General features: G+C 38.7%; 1 protein-coding gene and 1 non-coding gene across 3 annotated transcripts in view; one reads left to right on the top strand and one right to left on the bottom strand.

Annotated features, from left to right (window-relative positions):
* Window positions 1-2,052: 2,052 nt before the first annotated feature.
* LOC111608737 lies at window positions 2,053-2,243 on the top strand. The gene has a single exon (XR_002752827.1). It is a non-coding gene; the product is annotated as a U2 spliceosomal RNA (small nuclear RNA).
* Window positions 2,244-3,969: 1,726 nt separating this feature from the next.
* The window catches only part of LOC102237143 (two pore calcium channel protein 1-like), a 31,316-nt gene continuing 11,895 nt past the window's right edge, over window positions 3,970-23,390 (bottom strand). For both annotated transcript variants that reach the window (XM_023334465.1, XM_023334466.1), the window contains 11 exons: window positions 22,428-22,635; window positions 17,099-17,243; window positions 16,831-17,016; window positions 15,064-15,128; window positions 14,201-14,288; window positions 13,780-13,849; window positions 6,587-6,803; window positions 6,376-6,466; window positions 5,325-5,438; window positions 4,990-5,105; window positions 3,970-4,490 (listed from right to left, as the gene is read on the bottom strand). In XM_023334465.1, coding sequence (XP_023190233.1) covers window positions 4,360-4,490; window positions 4,990-5,105; window positions 5,325-5,438; window positions 6,376-6,466; window positions 6,587-6,803; window positions 13,780-13,849; window positions 14,201-14,288; window positions 15,064-15,128; window positions 16,831-17,016; window positions 17,099-17,243; window positions 22,428-22,635 — 1,431 coding nt within the window. In that variant the 3' untranslated portion in view covers window positions 3,970-4,359. The remainder of the gene's footprint in view (window positions 4,491-4,989; window positions 5,106-5,324; window positions 5,439-6,375; window positions 6,467-6,586; window positions 6,804-13,779; window positions 13,850-14,200; window positions 14,289-15,063; window positions 15,129-16,830; window positions 17,017-17,098; window positions 17,244-22,427; window positions 22,636-23,390) is intronic.

The following is a 23,390-nucleotide window of genomic DNA, read 5'->3' as shown; positions in this document are numbered from 1 at the left end:
TTAATATATTCAATTAAGGCGTTCCGTTCTTGACCAATTAGAAACTCCCGTAGGGACTCAGAGAAACTTAAGAACCTCCCTGATTTACGGCAAAGATTGGAGGGCCGTCTGGTTTTTGTCTAAGTAAAAGGGCGGACCACTTAGTGCTAATCCCTGTCTGGTACGGGCGGATCCCTGGCGCCGAAAGGTCCTGAGATGAGATTTCGCAGATACCTCTGAAGTCTCTTCCCCCAAACTCCCGTACTTCTGCCCCATCGGAATGCTAATTTTATGGCTCTGTGTGACAGCGGGAGGCCCCTGCTTGTCTGAATGCCTGCTATTCGGCCCCATCCCGCATCTCAGACAAAATCTGTTCCAAATAAGAGTATTGAATATAACTTTTACACATGTCGTAAGATTAACTGTATTAAGCACTAAAAATAATCATTTTTCCTTAACAAGAGACAGAAACATTCGGCTGATAGTCCTAAACTTAGATTTTGAGAAAGCTTTCGATCGGGTCTTGCACCAGTATCTTTCTCGGGTTCTGCAAAAAATGGGTTTTCCTTGGAGTTTTCTTAGCGTGGGTGGGACTGCTGTACCGAGACATCTCCAGCAGATTTATGGTGAACGGGTTTCTGACAAAAGCAGTGAAAGTGAACTGCGGTGTCCATCAGGGTTGTCCGTTATCCGCCCTTCTCTATGTGGCCTGCATTGAGCCGCTGGCGCAGATCTTGAGAAGGGACCCACAGATTTTAGGTGTAACGATACCGGGGAGTGGAGGGCAGGAAGCAAAATGTTTTTTATATATGATATATGTACATTAATGTGTCAGATTCTTGTATGAGTGCACCTTCCCACACGTGACGTAATTCTTAATCAAAAACTATTAAAAATTTGTATTAAAGTCTGAATAGATCAGAATTTCAAGTAGTTCTGTGGAGATGTACTGCAAAACATGCTTAAAGAACGAAAGAAGCAGTAAGAGCTGCAGTTTGGTCTCATGTCCGCTAGGGGCTGCTGTAGCATTGGTTGAAAATTTATCAGGTAGAAATCTAAATTGTCTTAAAATAACTATTCTATAGGTAGATAGGTTATACACATATATGATACTGTATATGTAGATTAATGTGTCAGATTCTTGTATGAGTGCACCTTCCCACACGTGAAGTAATTCTTAATCAAAAACTATTAAAAATGTGTATTAAATTCTCAATAGATCAGAATTTCAAGAAGTTTAACTAAAGCTGTGAAACTTAATTGTCACAAAAAATGTTTTATTTTTGACATCAAAATGATTATAATGTTGTTTTTCTCCTTTTGCATACACCATTTCCAAGGGTTTTTAGTTATACTCCAATAATTTTAGATTGTTTTCAAATCACTTATTCCATTTTTTTGTTTCTGATAGATCATCATATCCTGTTAATTGTGATGGGAGGGCTTCTGTTAATTATTGCCAATGTGCTACAATATTTGCCTCACACTTTTAAAACCGTACTTATTTACTCTGAGCTGAAAAGGTTTAAAAAGCTAACAAAATACTTTTTCGATTTGCGTGGAGGAGCAGTGAAGCAGCGAGAGCTGCAGTTTAGGGTCATGTCCACTAGAGGCTGCTGTAGCAGTTGTTATAAACTTTCCTGTAAAAAAAACAAAAACCCTAATTTTTGTAAACCTGCCATCTTCTTCTTTTGCATGAAATGAACAAGAAAAGAATTGTACACACACGTGTATATATTAGTGTCACACTAATGTATACATTTTCATAAATGATGTGCTCATTTTTCCACCAACACCAAAAAAGGGCTGAGCTATGGCTACTCAGCTGCCTATTGGACTAAAGCAAACCACATGACTAGATGTAAGCAACTTGATTTGACTATCGTTGCTCCTTTTAAGCTTGATGTGACTTATTTGAGTTAATTTATTGCTTTGAAACCACATAAAATGTTGGTCATTCCCATCATATACTGTGACTGTTGGTAGTATGGTCCATAAAATAGCAAAGTTTTGGAACCGTGAGTTAAAGCGAGGCCAATCAGAATGACTCGGTTTCCTCTGCAGTTATGTGGCATCGCTTCTCGGCCTTTTGGCTAAGATCAGTGTGTAGTTTCTGTTCTTATCAGTTTAATATCTGATATGTCTCCACTTGGAGACTGTATATTAAATTGATTTTTGAAGCAGGGAGCTGGAATAAGGGCTTGCTCTGTCCACTCCACGCATCATCCTGGTATTGCACTATATCCAGGAATGGTGCACTTTCCTACTTGTGTGAAATAAAAAATTGCTTTTCAACAAATAAAACTAGATTATTAGTATAGAACATACAATTAAAATCTGAGAAACCGTAATTTTGGATTCACAAGGAGTTCTGTGGAGATGTCCTGCGAAAACATGCATGGAAAAAGAAGCAGTAAGAGCTGCAGTTTGGTCTTATGTCCGCTAGGGGCTGCTGTAGCAGTTTAACAGTAAGTGATGCCAGTCAGGATGGAAATATTACAGTATTTCCAGGAATGGTGGCATTTTTCTAACAATGTAATATAACAATGTTACCCTTGAAATGGTATTTGAAGCTATATATAAGCACATTCTTTTATAATTTTGTGGACATCCTTAAAAACACAAACTTCTAAACATTTTAGAATGTTATAAATTTGTAGATTAACAGGATTTGAGGCCGTTTTCCTCTCTAGAACACCAGTTTCTGAACTTTTTGTCTTCAGATCCACAACATACCAGAAGTTTGTCACTACTCCTGATATTTCAGTATGCAAACCTTTCTACAAAATCAGTTTAAAATCAGCAGCCAGTATGTTACATGTAACTAAAGAGGAGTTTTGATGTGCACAATATTGATTGCATAAACATATGACAAAGTATCGGGGGCATTGTAGATAAGAAAGAGATCTGATTACTTTGGCAGGTTAAATTTCTGTAAAAATATTCAGAAAAATTCAAATTAATTTCACATATTTACAAGAAACAAAAAATCTGGATAGTCTCTGAATACTCTCCACAATAAAGAGTAGCACTACTTCAGCATAGTTTTACTCAAGCAAATAGCAGCAAATTACTCAAATAACCGTATATAAGTATTTAACAAAATGGTACTTCAGTACATAATGTATATGTGTTAGAAGAACCGGGTAAAACAGTGGCAATACTGTTGATTTCAAAATAGCACAGCAGACTCAGCAGGTTAATCTTTGTTTAAAACAAACTTGTTCTTCATTCAGCAAAGTAACTAGACACAGGCGAACTTACTTTAACTGCTTCAGTAAAAGTAAATTAACTTCCAGTTTTATTCAGATATTTTCAGGGAGATGTCTGTATATAATTTTCAGTGGAGATAATTTAAACATTTTTTGCTGCTTCTCTTCATAATAGAAGATTTGTAGGACGTGATGAATTTCCGTTGGCTGCAGTTACATGTAATCGCCAGTAGGGGGATGTCGCCACCCCTGTTCATTTCAAACCAGAATGTGTTTTATTTGTGTTTCTCCTCAAATACAGCAGATTGAAGCTCTACAGAACCCTACAAATGAGCTGAACCAGGAAAACCTGTAAAACATGCAGGATGCTGGCCTTTGAAGGCCATGGACACCTAAACCATTAAAAAAAAACACAGATGTTTCTGATGTGGAAATGTGGCTCATTTACTTTTTGCTGCCTTTGACTCCAATATAGTTGAAAGTTAAACTGTAATTAAATCTAAGGAGAATTAAAATTCTAATTCATTTTTTAAAAATTAAAATCATTAGAAATTATGCAACATGTATTTTCCACCACATTTTTTCCTTCCACTTAGCTTTTCCATAACTAACAAGGCATCAATCTCCCAATTGATTATGTTGTTGTGGCCGCAATGTAAAATTGCTGTATTAAAAATCTTCTATTTATTAGTACTAATATAATAAAACTGAATTGTGATGTTTAATTTGCCACAACCAGTCAAATAAATGCCAAAAAAAATTAGAAATTCTTCAAATGTAGAGTTTGGTGATAATGCCATTTACTGAGATGAACCTGTTGGTATAGAAAATAAATACAACATGCCATTTGCTTTTTCAGTGCAAATAAAAATGCAAGACGTTTGCTCGTTTCATCTGAAAAAAAAGTTACAATGTTCTGTTTTTTTCCCTCAAATATTTCAACACACAAGACATCAATGTAAACATGCTTTTATGCGAAAATACAAATCTGTTTTCATTCTACACATTTTGCTTTTGTATTCAAGTATAAAAATAAAACTCGGGTCATGATGCAATCAAACAGTTGATGCATTGCACTGGTTAAGCATCGCATTTCAACATGTAAAATGTCTAATGATACAATTTCTCTTTTTTCATATGTATATGCTATGAAGTTGTGCTGAATTGTCTATGCTACTCCAAATGTTGGATTTGCAAAGTTCCCAGCCTGGTCTTCAGGAATGTCGTTCTCAGCAAAATCCTCTGGGTCGAGGTCCGCCTCGAACATCCGCTGCAACAACGCGTCCACCGTCCGGTATCCTGCAAGATAATAAAACGATCCACTGGTCAACAAGCTTTTCAGTCTCCTGAAAAAACAAAACAAACATACATAAACGTGGGCACATAGTAAATTAGCGGCTAGGATGACATTGTAATCTAGGTACCGTTAAAAGAGCACTATTATTGATTTTCCAGGCACATTGTTTTATAAAATTGCACTATCAATTTTATATTGATAGTGCAATTTTAGCTTCAGTTGTTATGTAAACGACTGAACCTGTTTTCAGCTTCAGTTGTTATGAAAATGCTATATATGTGAAATATTACTTAAGAAATTTAACTTAGATATTCAACGCCTTGAAATTGTGTCTTTGTCTCTTTAAAAACTGCTCTGTCAGAAACTCCCCTTCAAAAATATCAAGGCATTTTTATTCTTCTTCTAACAAACAATGGATGCTGCACAGCTGAAGACCAGCAAACTTTCAAAAGTAGAAAGGATCGAAACTCATTGAAAAGTAATACTGTTTTGTAAACTTACTTTTGGAAGAAACTTTAAATAGTAGCGAAGGCAGGTTTGCTGTGGGTGACTGCCCAGATCCTAAGTCGTTGTCAGTGGTTTCCATGGCGTTGACCAAATTGTCCTCTAGTTTCTCCCTGGTGAAAAGGTAAAGATATAAAAGCACAACTCAGCAGAAACATATCAGTTACTCGGTCACATACAGCTCTCCCATCCTCATCCTCAACACAAGTAATCTGCAAAGAGTGTGCAGAATAAATCACAATCCCATAATCCAGTGATACAGATAAAACCAAAAGCCTCCTTCAGTGTTATGTACAAATCACGCTAGCATACTAAGACCAAGATAACATTACTGTGCCACGGCGAGCTCCAGTTCCTCAATCTTCCTCTCCAGAGATGTTTGCAGATCACCTTTACCCACAGAGTACTCCACAAAGAACGCCTCGAGAACAAACGCCACAAAGATACTGAAAAACAGAGAGTGAAACATGCTTAAAATACAAAGTACTAGGGAGACAAAATAGATACGTAGGGATGTGTTTTAGAGTAAGTTGCATTACAAAAAAAAAGGACAGAAATTACAACACTTAAATTCAGAATAAAGTGAAACATTTAGAGTTTGCTTAATTACCAATAATCTGATAACCAATGAATTTGGGTTTAAAATTATATGGCAGGGTTTTTTTTTTCTTGTACAATTCAGTAAAGTGATGATTTCTGATGCAAGTTTTCCCAATCGGTGGCACTGACTACAATAAATCTCCCTGTATGCTGATGATAAACAGTTTTACTTTGTGTAAATATGGCATTGTTCACCTCTATATGTGCTGCAACAGAAATCCAGAAAGCAATTCGATCTACATCCAGTTAAACTTTATTTGTATCATCTATATTATGGAATTATTCGACCCACTCTGTAAATTTGATTTACTGGAATAATTCAAAACTGTTCAAGTGTTTGAAAATAACATATGAAGATAAACAAAACTACCGTAATATTGTGAGAATTCAAAAGTCGACACTAATTCTTACTTTCACCGACTACTGAGGCATCAAATTTAAAAAACCTTGAATCAAATGTGTTGTAAAACCAGAAATTTGCAATCAAAAGTTTTTAGTTTTATAACAGCACACTTCAAATAGCTAGAATGCTGATTGTAATGTTGAATTGCATTCTAAAAATTAATTAGTAAATTTGACTAATGGGTGAGGTTGTGGAAAACTTGAGTTTTTACATGGTCTCCCTATAATCAACACTTAGCGTTACCCTTTGGTAATAACACCAGATGTTGTTGCCTACATTGACCAACACTAATTTCAGTAACTGTGTTCAGACATGAAAATTATTTGTTTTTGTTGCTGGAGATGATGCGGACGAGTAGGATTGGTAAGAACTGGTCATACTTGATGATGATGATCACAACCATGACGTGGAAGAGGACAAAGAAGATCAGGGCTGATTTATGAGTGACTGTGGCAAATCCGGTGCCGAGCAGTGGGATCGGATTAAGGAAAGAAAATGAATTTAAATATGAAATCTAAATTAAAGATAATTGAAATATGTTCTTGTAAAAAGTGAGGGAAAGCCCTGCAGGCAGCACTTTGTAAAGGATATCGTGCCATTGGTTGACAACAGTGAGCTCCAACAGCAGGATAAAGGAGGAAACCACATTATTGAAATTATTTTTGCAGTAGTTGAGTTGTGCAAACGTGCTGCCTTTCAGTAACGAGTTTCCACAGTATGCCTTCTCAGGATGACTGATGTCTTCGTAGAACTTCACTTTGTTTTTGAACAACTCCATCCCCACCATGGCAAAGATGTAATACACCACCTGAGGAAAAACAAAACAAAAACAGCTTAAAGCCTCATGATCAAAGATGTACAATTTAGCCTAAAATGTCTTTACAAATAACAGATTAGTTTCAAATAGTTAAATCAAGGGTTGCCTAATCATTATAAACTGTTTTAACTTTGGAGAACAAAGAGTCTTTATGGTGTTGACCCTTTGCAAGGCGCCATGATGGACGTCGGAAGTGAAGGACGGGAGTTTTACACTGGAGCAGCATTAAAAACGTACAAAAGACGAGATGCTAATAAGTTTTTTTCCATACATGCTAGGCTACATGATGGTACGGCACTGTCTCCATGGTTACTAACGGTTAGACACGTACCTTCTCCATAAAGCAATATTTGATGTCTTTCTAATCATACTTACTTATAAAGTATATCAACGTTAGTCGTTTTACTTTCCCTGCAAATTCGTGATTACACCGACGGCTGACAGTCATGATTATTAACAGCTGCCAGTCGTTATGGTTAACGGCTGCTATCCATCGCCGTAGCATCTTTCCTCATTAAAAGTCAGAAAATAAAATTACATCTTAGGTTTCTATCCTTGTCCGTTTAATGCGGCCAACCGCGCATCATATATTAGCTCATTTTGGCCCAAAATGGAAATGAGTTTGATGCCCTGATATTTGGGATAAAAACGAGTGAATCATGGACTATTTTGAATGTAAACAAGAATAAAGAGTGAGATATTTGGTGGTGGAATGATGTCACACCACCAGCAAAGGAAGACTCTGTGATGTCACTGGCGGTGCAGTCTGTGATGTCATCAACTGCAGAATTGTATGCAACACAATTCTGCATATTTTTCATTGCTTGCAATATCACTGACCAGTTCAGACGTGCGCAAAGCTCTTTAAGGTAGTTTACCAATCGACAACTTTAGTGATTGTATTTAGTAGAATATGTCTCATTATACGCCGAGATACCGCAGTGGAACGATGGGACCCCACGCGAGAAGGGGAGGCCAGCAAAACCCCCAAGGCAGGTTCCCTCCTGCACACCCGAGAATCTTTCACGGGGAAATCCAGGAACTCAGCTACGCCCTGGAAATGGAGAGAGCCGGGAGGGTTGAAGACAACCAGAAACTGGCCCACCTGGAGGCCGAGCTGGAAGAGACGAAATTCCAGTTAAAGAAGCAGAAAGCTCTCAAAGAAACATTGATCAACCAGGCCAAGGAGGCAAAGAGGGAACTTGAGAGACTAGAGAAGTTCAGCGATCCAGCAGTCCTTAACGCTGCGGTTATTGCTTCCAAGGTTCACAACGATGCGAAGTACATGAAGAAGAAGAACTTGCAAGAAGACTTTGAGGAGTTAAAGGTGGCCCACCTCCTCAGCCGGGAAGCGTTTGTAGCTGAAATACAAGCTGAGAGAAAGAAAAGTCTGGCCCTCCAAGAAGAACTGAACCAACTCCAGACTTCATACGAGGAGCTGCGTTCCCAGTATGAAGCAGATGATGCTCTGCTGAGGCAGGAGGCCGAGACACAAAAGTATGATGAAGCCAGGCTCAGTGAAGAACAACGGCTGTTGGAGAACTTGAGAGCTGAAAAGGATGAAATGTATCAAGAAATGTCTCAAAAGATCACATTCCTGCAAGGCAGTGAGAAACTTCTGCAGGAGGAATTAATTCAGCTGAAATGTTCATACAATGAGCTCAATTGTAAATACGAAAGGGATGTTTCTGGATTGAAGCAAGACATGGATAGATATCAGGAGGAAGTGAGACATGCGACAGATGCCAACATAGAAAGAGACAACGAGAATCTGCAGCTCATCAACAAGCTGACAGCTGAAAAGGAGGAGCTCCTCCAAAAAATGTCAGGAGAAATCGAGACATACCAGCATCAGGTAGAGCAGGAGAGAAAAGCTCACCTGGAGAAAACAGAGGAGGACATGAAGCTTCTGGACAATATGAAAGCTGAGAAGGAGGAGCTCCTCCACAAAATGTCAAGAGAAATCTCAATTCGGCAAAAGAGGGAGAAGCAAATGCTGCATGAACTGGACCAGATTCACAGTCTCTACGAGGAGCTAAAATGTAGATATGAAAGAGACATTATGGACATACAGCAGCAGGTTGAGACATACGAACAGAAGGTAAAGCAGGAGGAAGCTGCTCTTTCAAAGAAAGAAAAGAAAGAAAAGCTTATCCAAGAGAGAAAACATTCTGCGCTGAAACAAGAAGTCGAAAAACTTCAGCAGCAGGTAGAGCATGAGAGAAAAGCTCACCTGAAGAAAACAGAGGAGAACAAGAAGCTTCTAGACAATATGAGAGCTGAGAAGGAGGAGCTCCTCCTGAAAATGTCAGGAGAAATCACTATTCTTCAAAAGAGAGAGAAGCAGCTGCTGAACGAACTGGATCAGTTTCACATTTCGCATGAGGAGCTAAAACGCAGATTTGAAAGAGACCATATGGATTTACAGAAGGAGGTTGAGACATGCCAGCATCAGGTAGAGCAGGAGAGAAAAGCTCACCTGGAGGAAACAGAGGAGGACATGAAGCTTCTAGACAATATGAGAGCTGAGAAGGAGGAGCTCCTCCACAAAATGTCAGGAGAAATCTCAATTCGGCAAAAGAGGGAGAAGCAAATGCTGCATGAACTGGACCAGATTCACACTCTCTACGAGGAGCTAAAATGTAGATATGAAAGAGACATTATGGACATACAGCAGCAGGTTGAGACATACGAACAGAAGATTTACAAAAACGATTTACAAAGAGAAAGAGACGACCTACTGCTGGCCGACAGTCTCAGAGCCGAGGAAGAAGGTTTCCAACAACAACCCATCACGGTTTCCCAAGAGAAGGAAGAAGATGATTCACAGAACCAAGTTAAAGTCCTAAATCAAGAGGTTTCTTCAGAGGAGGATCTCGCAGGAGAACCTTTACCAGGTTCTTCCACTGACCCAGAATCCTCAGAAGAGACCGAGGTTGCTGGTGAAACCATCCTGGAGGATTTGGACGATCCAGATGGTAAAAGGAAAAAATCTAAACTTTCCTTTTGGAAGAAAGTACAAAACTTTCTGCGATGTAAGAAGCCAAATCAGAAACAAACGAGTAAAGACAATCAAGATCATTTCTAAAGTTATTGATTTTGATTGATTTAGAGAAGGAGAAAGACGTGCAGGAGACGAACCAAGGACTGGAATCAAACGCATGGAGGATGTAGCCTCTGTGAACGGGGCGCCATGCCACGCTCCGTCAAGACCAAATTTAAAAAGTTTTCCCCCCATTGACAAACTAGAAAATAGATCCCTTCCCAACCCAATTGGAAAAAACGTGGGCAGCACGGTGGTGCAGCGGTTAGCGCTGCGTCTTCACAGACACCATCTGTGTGGAGTTTGCATGTTCTCCCCGTGTTTGCGTGGGTTTTCTCCGGGTGCTCCGGTTTCCCCCCACATCTCCTAAAACATGTCGGTCAGGTCAGTTGGTCACTGCAAATTGCCCCCAAAGATTTGAAGAAACCCCAAACACGTGTGCAGCTTTATTGTTAAACTTGTCAAATTAATTGAATTAGCCGTACGTTAGCCCTTTTCCCTTCGCTGCTTTAGCGCCGCAACAACACTGGGCTCAATTTTTATAGCAACGTATTGATTTAAGAGTTAAAATGTCTTCTTTTAATAGTAATAATTTCTGTTTATTTTCACTGTATTTGTGCTTTTATGGTTTGTCCTTTAGTTTACCGTTTCTACTCACTTTTTATATTAAATTGCACTGAATTGTAGCTCATTAAACTGTTTAAACCTGTATTTTAAAGAAGACTAGCAAAAGGATCATGCAGTGGCTGTTTTAGTGAGACTGTGGCTCAGGGGGTAGAGTGGTCGCCTTGTGACCAGAAGGTTGTAAGTTCGATTCCAGCTTCCTCAGCCACATGTTGAGCTGCCCCGGGGCGGGGCACTTAGCGGCAAGTTGCCCTCCAACCTGCATGTCGGTGTGAATGTGACTGTAGTGTGAAGCGCTTTGAGTGGTCAACATGACTAGCAAGGCACGACACAAGTTCAGTCCATTCACCTGTTTTTCTTTGATAAATCCTGTTTTTCTTTTTATACCAAACATAAAAAAGCTGATTTAACAGGTTTGGATTCTTCAGGTTCCAGGATGTTAAATGAAGATTAGAGTTTAATCTGTACATAGTAATAGATGATAATTGTAATCATAATTTAATACTCCGGACCCTGAAGAAGCCCAAACCTGTTTTATCTGGTTTGTTTGTTATAAGAAAAAACAGGTTTTATCAAAAATAAAAGTTACTGTGGGATCTTTCAGTTAGTCTTTATTTAGAAATACAGATTCAAGATAATATTAGAAACTTAACAAAAAAGTGCAATTTAACATGAAAAAGTGGAGAAAAGGTAAAAAGAAGAACAATCCATGAAAGTATGAAAACAGAGAACTTAATCAGAAATCATTTCCACTACAGGAAGAAATCGATTCTTAGATGAATATTTTGTAATAAATATGAAGCTTTTGTGTTGTTGAGCTTATGTTCTGTCTGCTTGTATAAAAGAGAAGGAAAAGGGGCTAAGAAATGAATAATTCAGTTATTTTTTTAACCAGATTTACAGTAAAACTGTAAATTATGTTTTGTTTAGGACGTTACTTCTAGGTTTTGTTTGTCAACCTGGGTTTAATTCCCAGTCCTGGGGAATCTGCTGCATGTCATTTCCTTCTCTCTCCTCCCAATTTCCTGTTCAGCCTGTTAAATAACGGCCTAAAAAACTTTATTAGAGCCTAAAAATTTTTTTTTAAACTACAAAGATACATTTCACCTCACAACTGGACCCAAGGTCAGAATTTGCTTCCCACCACATTGAGTTTGTTTCCTCATCTTAAAAAACAACTTTCTTCCTCTCTCTCTCATTTTCTCTCTGTCTTACATAATTAACAGGTTACTTCATATTTACACACACACACACACACACACGCACACACACACACACACACACACACACACACGCACACACGTCCCCTCCATGGGCTGCCACCTTATCGTGGTGGGGGGGTTTGAGTGTCCCAGTGATCCTAGGAGTCTTGCTGTCGGGGCTTCATGCCTCTGGTAGGGCCACCCAATGCAGACAGGTCCAAGGTGAGGAACCAGACCAAGTGCAGCCCAAAGATCCCTTATGATGAAAACGACCATTGGAAACAGTGGTTCTGCTCGCCCGTACATGAGGTCCCACCCTGGAGCCAGGCCTGGGGGTGGGGCACGTTGGGGAGCCCCTGGTGGCCGGGCTTTAACCCACAGAGCCCGGCCGGGCTCAGCCCGAAAAGAGCCGATGGGTTCCGGCTAGAAGTAGTCGGACTCGGGGCGTGCTGTGGTGGCGCAGGGGGTTAGCACGCACCACGTTTGGAGGCCTTAGTCTTCGAAACGGACGTCGCGGGTTCGACGACCTTTGCCCCCTCTCCTCACCCTCCTTCCTGTCTGCCTACTGTCAGAAAAATACGAGCCACTAGCGCCGCAAAAACTCTTCGGGTTGGATGTTTTCCCACCCTGGAGTTGCCCCTTGTGAGAGGCGCTGGGCAGGAGTGGGCTGACTTGTTGCCTCCCGCCTTGGTGCGTTGGGGTGAACAAGAGGACAGCCTCTCCCTCTACCTACGGGTTTGGGTCGGGTTCTGACTGTTTACCCAGCCTTTTTAAGTCCTTGGAGGGGGTACTGGAGAGTGCCCCTCCTGGGAACTGCCTTGTTATCCTGGAGGGGTTTTCTCCGCAGGGTCTCTGGGCTCCCTTAGAGAAAGGGTGAGAAGCCCAGAAATCCAGGAGTCATTGATGTTTATACATATATCCAGGGTTTCCCCCAGCGCATCTGCTGGTGTCGGCCAGCGGGTGACCCGTCAGTTATTCAGTTGGCGAAACCTGAAAAAAGCAAATAAACCGGCGACCCGCCAGAACCGCACACTGTAAGAAGCTCAGGCGGGATCTTAGAACTACGGGAGGTTCAAACTCCGCTCATTCATGTTTAGCTTACAGAAAAACGCCAACCCGTGAAATAAACAAAAGCAAACTGACCAATCAGATTTAGGCTTTGTGCCCCACCTCACCCCCACAGACTCTACACAGCTGTGTGTACAATATCTTTGGACACAAAATATCTTTTTTCCTCCACAGTTTTGTTAATAGTAAAGAGGGTTAGATAATAAAACAAGAACTATTCTTTTCTTTTTTTATTCAAAGGAAAATCTCAAGGTACTCAGTTCGTCCAGCCGTGCAGCTGCAGCACCAATCCAGGCTCTCAGTCACTGGTGGGCAATTTATCATCACACAGAAAATCTCCAAATGAGAATCAAACTTAAAACTCTGAACCAAGAACTTCTGATCACAATATAGCAATTAACCATATCTGCCATGGTAAATTATTACTGATAACTACTGTGAGTAGTCCCTAACATTAACATGATCAGGCAGCATGTAATCATATATACATATATGTATTATTGTTATAAAGGCTGAGCCAAGAACATTTAGACTTAGACTGACTTTATTATCATTTTGCATGCACAGGGTGTATACAGAGAAAGTATAATACTTTCTATTTCTCCCAAGCAGAAAGTATTTAGGAGAAATACAATTAACGGTACATGCACATCTTTGCAGTCATTTTTTGTTATAAAAAAATGAATCTTGTGACAGAAGGAAAATGCTTATTTTGTTTCACAAAGCACCTGACTTCTTAGGATGTAATGTGTTCATGTTCATCAGAGAAACAGCCTGTGAAAAAAAAATCTGTGGTTGGTGGCTGGATTTTGCAAATGGCACTCTGTAGACCCCACACGTCCTGGACACAATTTAGACTTTTAACTTTAGGTTCCCACTACGGAGATGTAGATATAAGAAAATAATAACATGGTGTTGAGAAAATGACTTGTGGAAGGGCTGCAGATAATTTGAAGTTGGAGCTTTTCCCAGATTTTTATCCAGACATTGACAGACAAGAGACATGAAAGTGAGTTTAACTGCTACTTACCAGAATGAGCTGTCCAAATGTAAGAATCGCAGGACCAATTCTAATCAGTGTGTTGATGATCGCACGAAACCTAAAAAATACATTTCTTTGTTAGCTTAGCCGCATGAATGGGCGCTACTTGAAACACAGAAATCAACGTGCATGATAAAATGACAACACAAAGCGAGGTGATCAGAAAAATAGCAAAGGATGCTGTAGGGATCAAACTATAAACTACTCTGAGGTTTGTTTTGATTTTACAGTCAGATTGAGTTTCCACCAGGAGGAAAAATGTGGAAGAGACTCCGACAGAAAAGGGATTGTATGTTCATCTGACTTTTATTGAACACAGTGGACTTGATCATTGGCTGATTGGTACGTATAAATAAATGATCCACAATCAGATAAAGATTTACAAGGGAGAATGTAAGACATTTAAAACCTCTTGATTCTGTCCACCACTCGTATCAATCTGAGGACTCGTAGGATGAAGACGATATCCAGAACCTGCCGGCTGGTGTATCCGCCCGCTGCATCAGAACAGAATATATTGTACTTACATTTATGAGCCATAAATAAATGAGATCATGAAAGACGTTCCCTCTTTAGTGAGATATACAGTATACATCTTATGTTGTGCCATCATAGCTTATCAATCATTTGTTAAAAGGTAAACATTTACTCTGAAATTTAAGACTTCTTGTGAAACGACTGCACTGCTGGTGGCTCTTAATTAGATTTTTTATGGACTTTTGCACATAGCATTTTTGATTAAGGTAGTCCATGTTTAAGCAATTATTTCCTTTGGTTTTAGAGACTAATATGGAAGGATTTTTGCTGTTTATTTGTTTTCATTGTTTTTATAAACAATAAAAAACTTTATATCGCATCAGACAGCGATATAAAGAGGAGCAGCAGCAGCAAATGAGTTGGAATAGCAAATTTTTATTATCTTTTTTTTAAATCATAAAAACCTAACAATGTCAGAAGGGACTTTTAAGATCCACTGTAGGAACTTTAAAAATGTTTTTAGTATGCAAAGCGGCTAATAAGACACTGAATTTGCATTTCTTTAAAAAAAATTCAGAAGAAATAAAAATTTGTCATAATGTCACATCACATGATCAGATTGTTTTTTCCCCAACAACCAAGAGTTCACAGTTTAAAAAACAAACAAACAAGTGAAACAACAATTTGTGTCAGCAGAAATAAAGATCAGTTTTTGTAACTAAAGTTTTTCTTGTTTCAAGCACCACATTAAAGATGAACTCAGTTTAATATATTAGAAGAAAAAGCAGCTCTTACATGACTTTAAGGCGGAGTTGATGATTGTGGCAATAAGAGCAGAAATGACCACGATGGTGTCAAACCTGGAGACAAAAAGCTGTTTTCAGTTAGCAGATATTGATATGCTGAGCTACAGAAACATAATAAGAATGTATTAAGAGAACTGGATGGAGAACATCACTAAACATATAAGTAACTGATTTTCAAAAATTTTTTTACTCCAGCAGGAACTCTACAATGTTAAAAAAAAAAAAAAAAAAAAAAAAAAAAAACTCGTTTTTTTTGGGTGTCCAACTTTTACACAAATGAGTGAATTCTTTTCTCCGACTGAAACTGTGTTCTCCATCCACTTCTTGTAATTCATTCAAAGCATCCAAACTCCACATTGCAAACATCTGTGGAGGGAGGCGTGCAACTGCATTTCTGCTCAGCAGGGCTGCAGGTAACTGAATAATAACTGCAATCACTTTTACAAATATACACAGAGAGAAGTCTGAAAGTAAAAAAAAACAGTAATAATCCTCTTTCATTGTTTTATGAAGCAACTCTGAAGGTTTTACTTTCAGACTTTCTGACCGCAAACTGAGCCTCATGACTCAGAAGCTGCTTTGCTCCCAAACGAGTAAAACGTCTGCTTAAAGCATCAAAGAGCTGCTCCAAGCGCTTCTGGATGTGCGATGCGAAAAGCAGCTGATAATAAGACCGGAGATGTGTCACATACCTGGTGCTTATAATCTGGGATGTGGAAAGGCTGTGTAAAGGATGCAACACGGCTAATTGATTATGACATTTTTTAATCAAGCGAAAATATAAACAGTTTTGCTGCTTTGACACAAAGAACTTAAAGCAACCAGACATCGTTTTGGGTTCTTCTCCACCCAAATACTGACCCGTCTGTTAATGAAATGTCGCTTTGTGATCTTGAGCTCGGTGGACTTTATGTCAAATGGATAAAAATTAACAGAAATGAAAGCAGTTATGTAACTTCATATTTCACCTTGATGGGGTAAAAATCTGTAAATTATAAGCGACAATCTTTGTCTCTAAAATGAAATATGTGGAATTACTTACTGAACCAGCAAAAAACAGACAAGTTTGTTGAATAAACCAAATAAAATTTAATAAGGAAAAAGCAGAACCATTTTTCTCATAAGTAGGCATGAGTTAGCCACAGTTATGGTTTCATAACTGCTGAATTTTTACCTTTTAAACCATTAAATAGTTTAAAATATCTTTTAAAGTGGTGCTTTAAAAAAGAGAGAAAGCCTCTCTGGGCATAAGGGACGGGATAAGGAATCGTTGCTCCTCCCCTGTATGTTGCTGAAAGAAAGCTGTTACATGTTTTTATTCAATTTGCTTCAAAAAAAAAAAAATGTTTTTTTTGAGGAAATATTTTAGGTAAAAAAAAAACAAAAAAAACATCAACAGTACTGTGGAAACTAAAACTGCACCACTTATCCAAGTTGTTAGTTTTAGCAGGCTTCCTCTGTTTACAAACTAAATAAATACATGACATTAATCACCAAATTATTTTCAGCAGCAGGAGGAATAATAGATTTTTATTCTTCATTCAGATCATTAGTATTTTAATGTGATTTTTTTTGTTTAACTGTATGACAATTTTGTCATATTTTTACCTTAAACTGCATAGAAAATCAGCAGTTATCAATGAGAATATATTTTTATTGTTTATGCTGTAAACAAACGGTAACAAAAACAACAGTAGGAGAGAATAAAGAACGAAACGTTAAGTGAAGGTGGTTTTAATTACAAACTCGTTCTCACCAGTTCCAGAAGCTGTGTTTGGAGAAGAAGGCTCTGGGCTCAAACACGTAGAGTTTCAACAGGATCTCCAGAACGTAGAGCGCCAGAAAAACCCACTCCGAGTTGGAGATCAGCGGATTCTCCTCATCCAGGCCGATAAACACAGCATTCACCAGGATGATCAGGTCGAAGGTGATAACAAAGCCCCTGAAGTTAAAAGAACAATGCAGTCAATATTCTGCCTGTTTCTGTTTTTTTTGTGCGATAAGCGGTCATGCAGAGAGCTCACCGGTGTTGGACGACTCTGCAGAGCAAGCGGCTCGGCTTCGACTCGTAGAAACTGGGGATCAGACTCTGAAGTGGGTGCGGTCTCGACTTCAGCGTAATCACTTCGATGTTCAGAAGATCGGCTAGCTGGACAAAAGCCACCTTACCTAACCATCAACAACGTGGAAAAAAGGAAGAGAATAAAACAATTTAAGGTTTAATTAGTACAAAACTAAATTCCATCTGTAATATTCACGTAATAGAGTTTTACTTCTGTCATCAAGAAGAACCTACCTGGATATTTAAGCAATATGTTCACATTTCTGGGAGCAACACGTATTTATCTTTGCATCAGACTTCTTATTAACAAAACCAGTCGTATGCGACACCGGTCTTGTGTTGATACAATCATGTAATTTGAAAATTCAACTTGTCCAGGAATTCAAGATAAATGCGGACAGAGGTTTGAGAATATGGATGAACCGATAATTTGAGATATTATCAGTATCCATTGACAATACTGCTGTGATAACAATATTAAATACATTTTCCTATTCTTTCGACATTGTGATAAAATAACCACGCCCAACAGTCCCTCTGCATCATTATCACGTCACATGATCACACAAATACAACATGCCCCAGTTGCTGCTGCAGCAAAAATCACCTTAGACAGATTTAGAAACATCAGTCTGGTTAAATCTAAACCACTCAAAGATCTGGTCTGGGCAGCAAGTTACAGTTGGTCAATGCATTTATTAATGTGTGTTTATTATAAGATAAACATAGAAGGAAAGGAAGAGAAAGGTGAGGGAAAGAATACAGTATCAAAAAAAATATTGAAGGGAGTCCATTATGCAAAATTTACATTTTGGATGTCTTTGTATTTCCATTTGGGTCTCTAGTGCTTCTAAAAATAACCCAAGTATTTTAAAAAAAAAGAAAGAAAAGAAAACAAAGCTGTTTGTTTTCTTTCCAGACCCCGAATGTTTTGGGGGGGGGGGGGTCTGGAAAATGAGCTATTTTAAAAATCTCTCAAATGTAACATCACAAATCAGCAGGCACTGCCACTCGCCTAGCAAGCTGAACCCAGCCCGTTACCTAGCAACCCTATCAAGCTTAGCCCATTAGCTAGATTACCTGGCTTCCCAAGCAGGTCAGCCGATTTTACCTCTGTACAACAGCTGCTGGAACTGTTTTGTTGTTGATTTACCATCCAGAAACCACTTGTTGGTCGTGCAGGAGGCCCTACTTCTGCTTTTCGAAGATATAGTGTTGTATCGTTGCACATCTGTTTGCAACCATTTTCATCTGAGAATGTAAAAGTGTAGTTGAAGGCTGTGGCCAGAAGCAGCTTATTGGGATTTAAAGTGACAAGACATCATAAAACAACTCATTCTGAAGAAGCTCAAAAAAGGAAGGACTGACAAGATTAAAATCTCATTATCTAAGAATGATTTTGTAAAAAAAAATTTAATGAACTTATTTTGCATATCCCATAGAAATATTCTACTCTGTTCAAGGAAGCATAACAAGTGATCTTGAAAGAACAGGAATCAGATGTGTGCTGCAGTAACTGCCTGGTTTCTCACAGTAAAGGTCTGGAAGTGCTTGATATTTATCGCAGGTTCTTTCTGATTGCGACAGACGATGAACTGGCAGTTGCATTTCTCACTCTGAGCCACCACAAACAGCCACTACAACCTCAGAGACAGATGTTTTATCAAAAAATTCAAAATAATAAAAAAAGACTTTGGTCAAGACAGTCAATAATTGCATGTTGTGTAACCTGCAGTAAACCCATTAAAAATGAAGTAGTGCAATGACTTTCATTAGACAGTAGAAGAAGAAAAAATAAACAACTTTTGATAAAAGTTTGACTGAATCTAACCCAAGATAATAAAAACTCTGACATTTCTCCTAAACAGGTGTTATGTTCATGTTAGTTTATTTTGTTATGTTTTTATTTTGTTATGTTTTAATTACAAGGGAGTAGATTAGTGTGGTTGACTTGTAAAAGTAATAAAAAAAAGTAAAACACTAAATTACACTTGTTTAGTCTAATAACAATCAGCCTTAATATATCTATATAAATATATATGTTGATATAGATCTATATAATTTTAATTATATATAATCTTCTCATTACTTCCTACGTGATGCATTAAGAACCACTGAGTTTCTTTTTGCGTATGAGTTATTAATAGATAAGAGTTTTTTAATGAGAATCATAAATTCACATATCATTAATTTATCAAGATGACAAACAATTAAGTTAAAGATGCCACATGCAGTAAAATCTTAGACCTGAAGGCAGACCACAACAGGCCAATTACGTTGATTTTATTATTACAAAATAAAACAAATATGTCCGTCTGAAACTGCTTGCTCTGTTTGGACGAACAGCACAAAACTGATCTAAGCAGAACTGGATGAACAAGCAGTTTGACTTCCTTTATGTGGAGGAACGGTGTGAAGAAAATGAGTCAGCAAACCTTCGCTGTGGGAAGAAAACTGAGCTGCATCATGACCAGAGGAGGGGAGAGAGCCAAAACATTTACTCAACTAACAGTAGCACAACTTCAACACATTTTTACTCAAGTAAGAGTAAAAAGTAAACATCCAAAAAAATTACTTGAGTGAAAAAGTATTTGGTAAAAAGTCTACTCAAGTACTGAGTAATTGATCAAATAAATATCATAACTGCAAAATAAGCGCGGAGGTCAGTTGAAGTCCAGACTGAAAACACATCTATTTTCCCTGACGTTCAACACCAGTTAAAATAACAAAAGAAAAAAGTTATAACTTAATTCATTCAAGTTTTTGAGAATTTTCTGCGACTGAAACCAAGCATGTCTTGGTTTTTATTCATATTATTTCTTTGGTACTTTACTTCCCATTTTATTTATTTATAAACAATAAATAAAAAGATTATTTTATTCATAAAGAGACTTAAATTTCTTTATTTATTATTTATCCGTCTGTTATGATGTAATTATTGTGAAGCACTTTGGCCAACTAAGATTGTTTTAAATATGGTTTATAAATAAACTTTAACTTGACTTCAAGTTACTCAGTGGGTAGAGTATCCAGAAATTTTACTCAAGAGTAGTGATACTTCATGATAAAATTACTCAACTTAAAGTAAAAATACTCCTAAAGGTAATTTTTTTCCAAAAGTTTCCTCAAGTAATTATAACTAGTTACTCTGATCATGACTGGCATCATTTGTTTTAGGTATTAATACGTTTATTTCAGTTAAATATTTATATTGGTTGGGCTCAAGCAGTGAAGGTCTTATCTGTATAACATTGTGTTCATTTCTGTAAAAGTTTTATGTTTCGGTCAGTGTTGTAGTCAAGACCAACTAACCCAAGACCAAGACAAGACCAAGACCAGAATGTATCGAGACCGAGAAAAGACCAAGACTTTTAGGGTCCGAGACCAAGTAAAGACCAAAACCGAGGGAAGTCGAGACCAAGACCAGTTCCCCACGGTACATGACACAATAAAATGTGAAATATGATCAAAATTGCTTCTCAAATTGATCTGAAAGATTCACATTCCCATAAAACCACCTAGATATTAAATACTTAGAGCTGAAATAAATTTAACCAATTTTAAAAGCAGAACAAACTCTTTGTTCTGCTTTGCTTCCATCTCTGTGCTACAATCTGCGGTGGTCTTATGCCACTCCTAACAAGATAACACCCTGGGCGGTTGCCCATATTGCCCATGTCAGAAACCACCACTGTCTGCACCATTAAACATAGCAACTGAGGCAATGCACTAACTGTAAACAACACTCAACTATGAACACTGACCAAGGAGCAACAAGCAAGAAGTAACCAAGCACAAGGTGCACGTCGTGACCTTTCTCGCCCTCTCTCCCGCTGCATGAAGCCAGGCAGCACAAAGTGCTGTAATGTCTGCCATGGCAGGTGACAAAAACAATCAAAGCGCAATGCGCATGCTCTGCGTCCTTTCGTTCTTGTATTTTATTTATTTGCTATTATTAAAAAAAGAGGATCATTTAATGCTAGCTTTGGACAAAACGTTTGGCTCTTTCCTCTTTTCTCTTCCGAGTCCCTGGCGAGTGACGTTCTCCGTGGGCGACGTGCAGCGACGGCGTGCTGCTAAAACGAAACAACAACAAAGCGTGTTGACGTCACAGATCACAGAGTTTAATCTCATACAAAGCAATCGACAACAAAGCTGCAGAGGAACAGAGATATGCATTTTCTCATAAAAATAAACACACAAGGGGAAGACAAACAAACACAAAACACAAAGACAAAAAAAGCAAAAATAGCGGCCGCTCTCTCTCTCTCTCAGCATTGACCCAAATTTTATAGTGAGTGGGTGTTCCTTCAATTTAATATATGCAATCAAGGCGTTCCGTTCTTTGACCAATTAGAAACTCCCTCAGGGACTCAGAAAAACTTGGAAACTCCCCTCATTATGGCAAAGGTGTCTGGTTTTTTTCTAAGTAAAAGGGCGGACCACTTCGTGGTCATCTCTGTCTGGTACGGGCAGAGGCGCCAAAGAGTCTCTCCCCCCCCCCATCGGAATGTAAATTTATTGCTCTGTCTTCAGCGGGGAAGGAAAAAGGGCCCTGCTTTGTCTGCTTACCGCATCTCAGACGAGACCTGTTCCAAATAAGAGTATTGTATATAACTGTTACACATGTCGTAGATTAACTGTATTAAGCACTAAAATTAATCCTTTTTCTTAACACTATATCAATGTATATAATAAAATTAAAATAATAATAGCTACTGCAGCAGGAGCATAACTACAGTACATACTTTCTGAGGTGTATGTGAACATGTCATCAGCCCTCTGCCCCCCAATTACATAAACGTGTACAACTCATCTTTAAAGTATCAATAATATTAAGTGTACATATGTGTGAATAAATTGCTGCCTACAGGGAAATTAAAAAAAGAATGAAACAAAAAACAGGGCAATATTTAATCATTTAAAATATAAGTGAGCCAAAGAGCCACTTCTGTTAGCCTGTGTCTAGAACCGCCTGTGGGCTGCAGGTCTGAGGCATTTTGTTAGCATGTTTTCCATCATTCTTATAGCTTGATAGGAAGCCTTATCCAAACTGGCAACCCACATTTATAAAATGGTGAAATAATATTGACCACAAAACACTGTATTTATAAAAGATCAACGTTTTTTTCTACACAATCCTAACGAACGTTTTTAATATTGAAAAAATAAACGGCTTTATTGTGTCATGTGCGGCGGGGTGCTGGTCTCGAGACCAAGACCGGTCTCGAGTACTACAACACTGGTTTCGGTGTTGATGAACGTGCAGTTCGGCCCGGTTCCTGACCCACCTATGAAGCCTTGGTTGCTGTCATCGCAGACTCTCCACAGCAGCTCTCTGTGGGCGTTGCTGATGTCGGGTCGCGCCCGCTGGACCAGTTTGTTCCAGTTTTCATGGTTCACCACAGGGGGGCCGCCTTCTTCCCTCTGCTCCTGCAGGACGCCGAACGCTCGCGCCATTTTGTGCCGTTTGGCCCTCACCAGCTGCCGTATCTCCTCCTGTTTTAAGGCAACAAAAGAGAAAAGTGGCGAATACACAGCTTGGACTTTAATTCTAGGCCAACAGATTCTGTTTAAGTAGAAGGCGCTTCAATAAGATAATAAAATGCATTCATGCATTTAGGTTATAACACATTTTTAAAGTTTTACATCTCCCTCTACTGACCCTTTTGCAACTACGTCACTGAATCATCCTAAGGACGTCGGAAATGAAGATCGGGAGTATTGAGTTGAGTGACTTAAGTTGTTTTCCCAAGTTGTTTTTCTCAGTTTATTTATTGCTTCGTTTTGTTCGAGTCGAGCTAATTTGTCTGTGAACGTAACACACCTGGTTGGGGCTCATAATAGCTAGCTTAGAAACCGACCCGCACATCCTCCCTCCGGACATGTTGATCAAACTACCGACTCTGACTGAATTCACACCACATGATTTATATCACTATGTCATAAACAGCGTCTCCCGTTACATCGGAGCAGCATTAAAAACGTACAGAAGACGCTAACCAACTTTTTTCCGTACATGCTAGGCTACATGACAGTAGGGTGTCGTTTCCATGGTTACTAATGGTGAGACGCTTAGTAACCATTCATAATGCGATATTTGATATCTTTCCAATCACAGTTATGAAGTATATGAAAGTTAATCTTCTTACCTTGTAAAAAGTGTTCGCTGCAAATGCACGGTTACACTGAGGGCTAACAGACATTAAGATTAACGGCCGCCGCATCTTTCCTCATTAAAAGTTTTCCTATTT

The sequence above is a fragment of the Xiphophorus maculatus genome, chromosome 5 (assembly GCF_002775205.1).
Source record: "Xiphophorus maculatus strain JP 163 A chromosome 5, X_maculatus-5.0-male, whole genome shotgun sequence".
Taxonomy (NCBI): Eukaryota; Metazoa; Chordata; class Actinopteri; order Cyprinodontiformes; family Poeciliidae; genus Xiphophorus; species Xiphophorus maculatus.
Note: the sequence above shows the minus strand (reverse complement) of the source record. Positions and strands in the feature narration are given on the sequence as shown.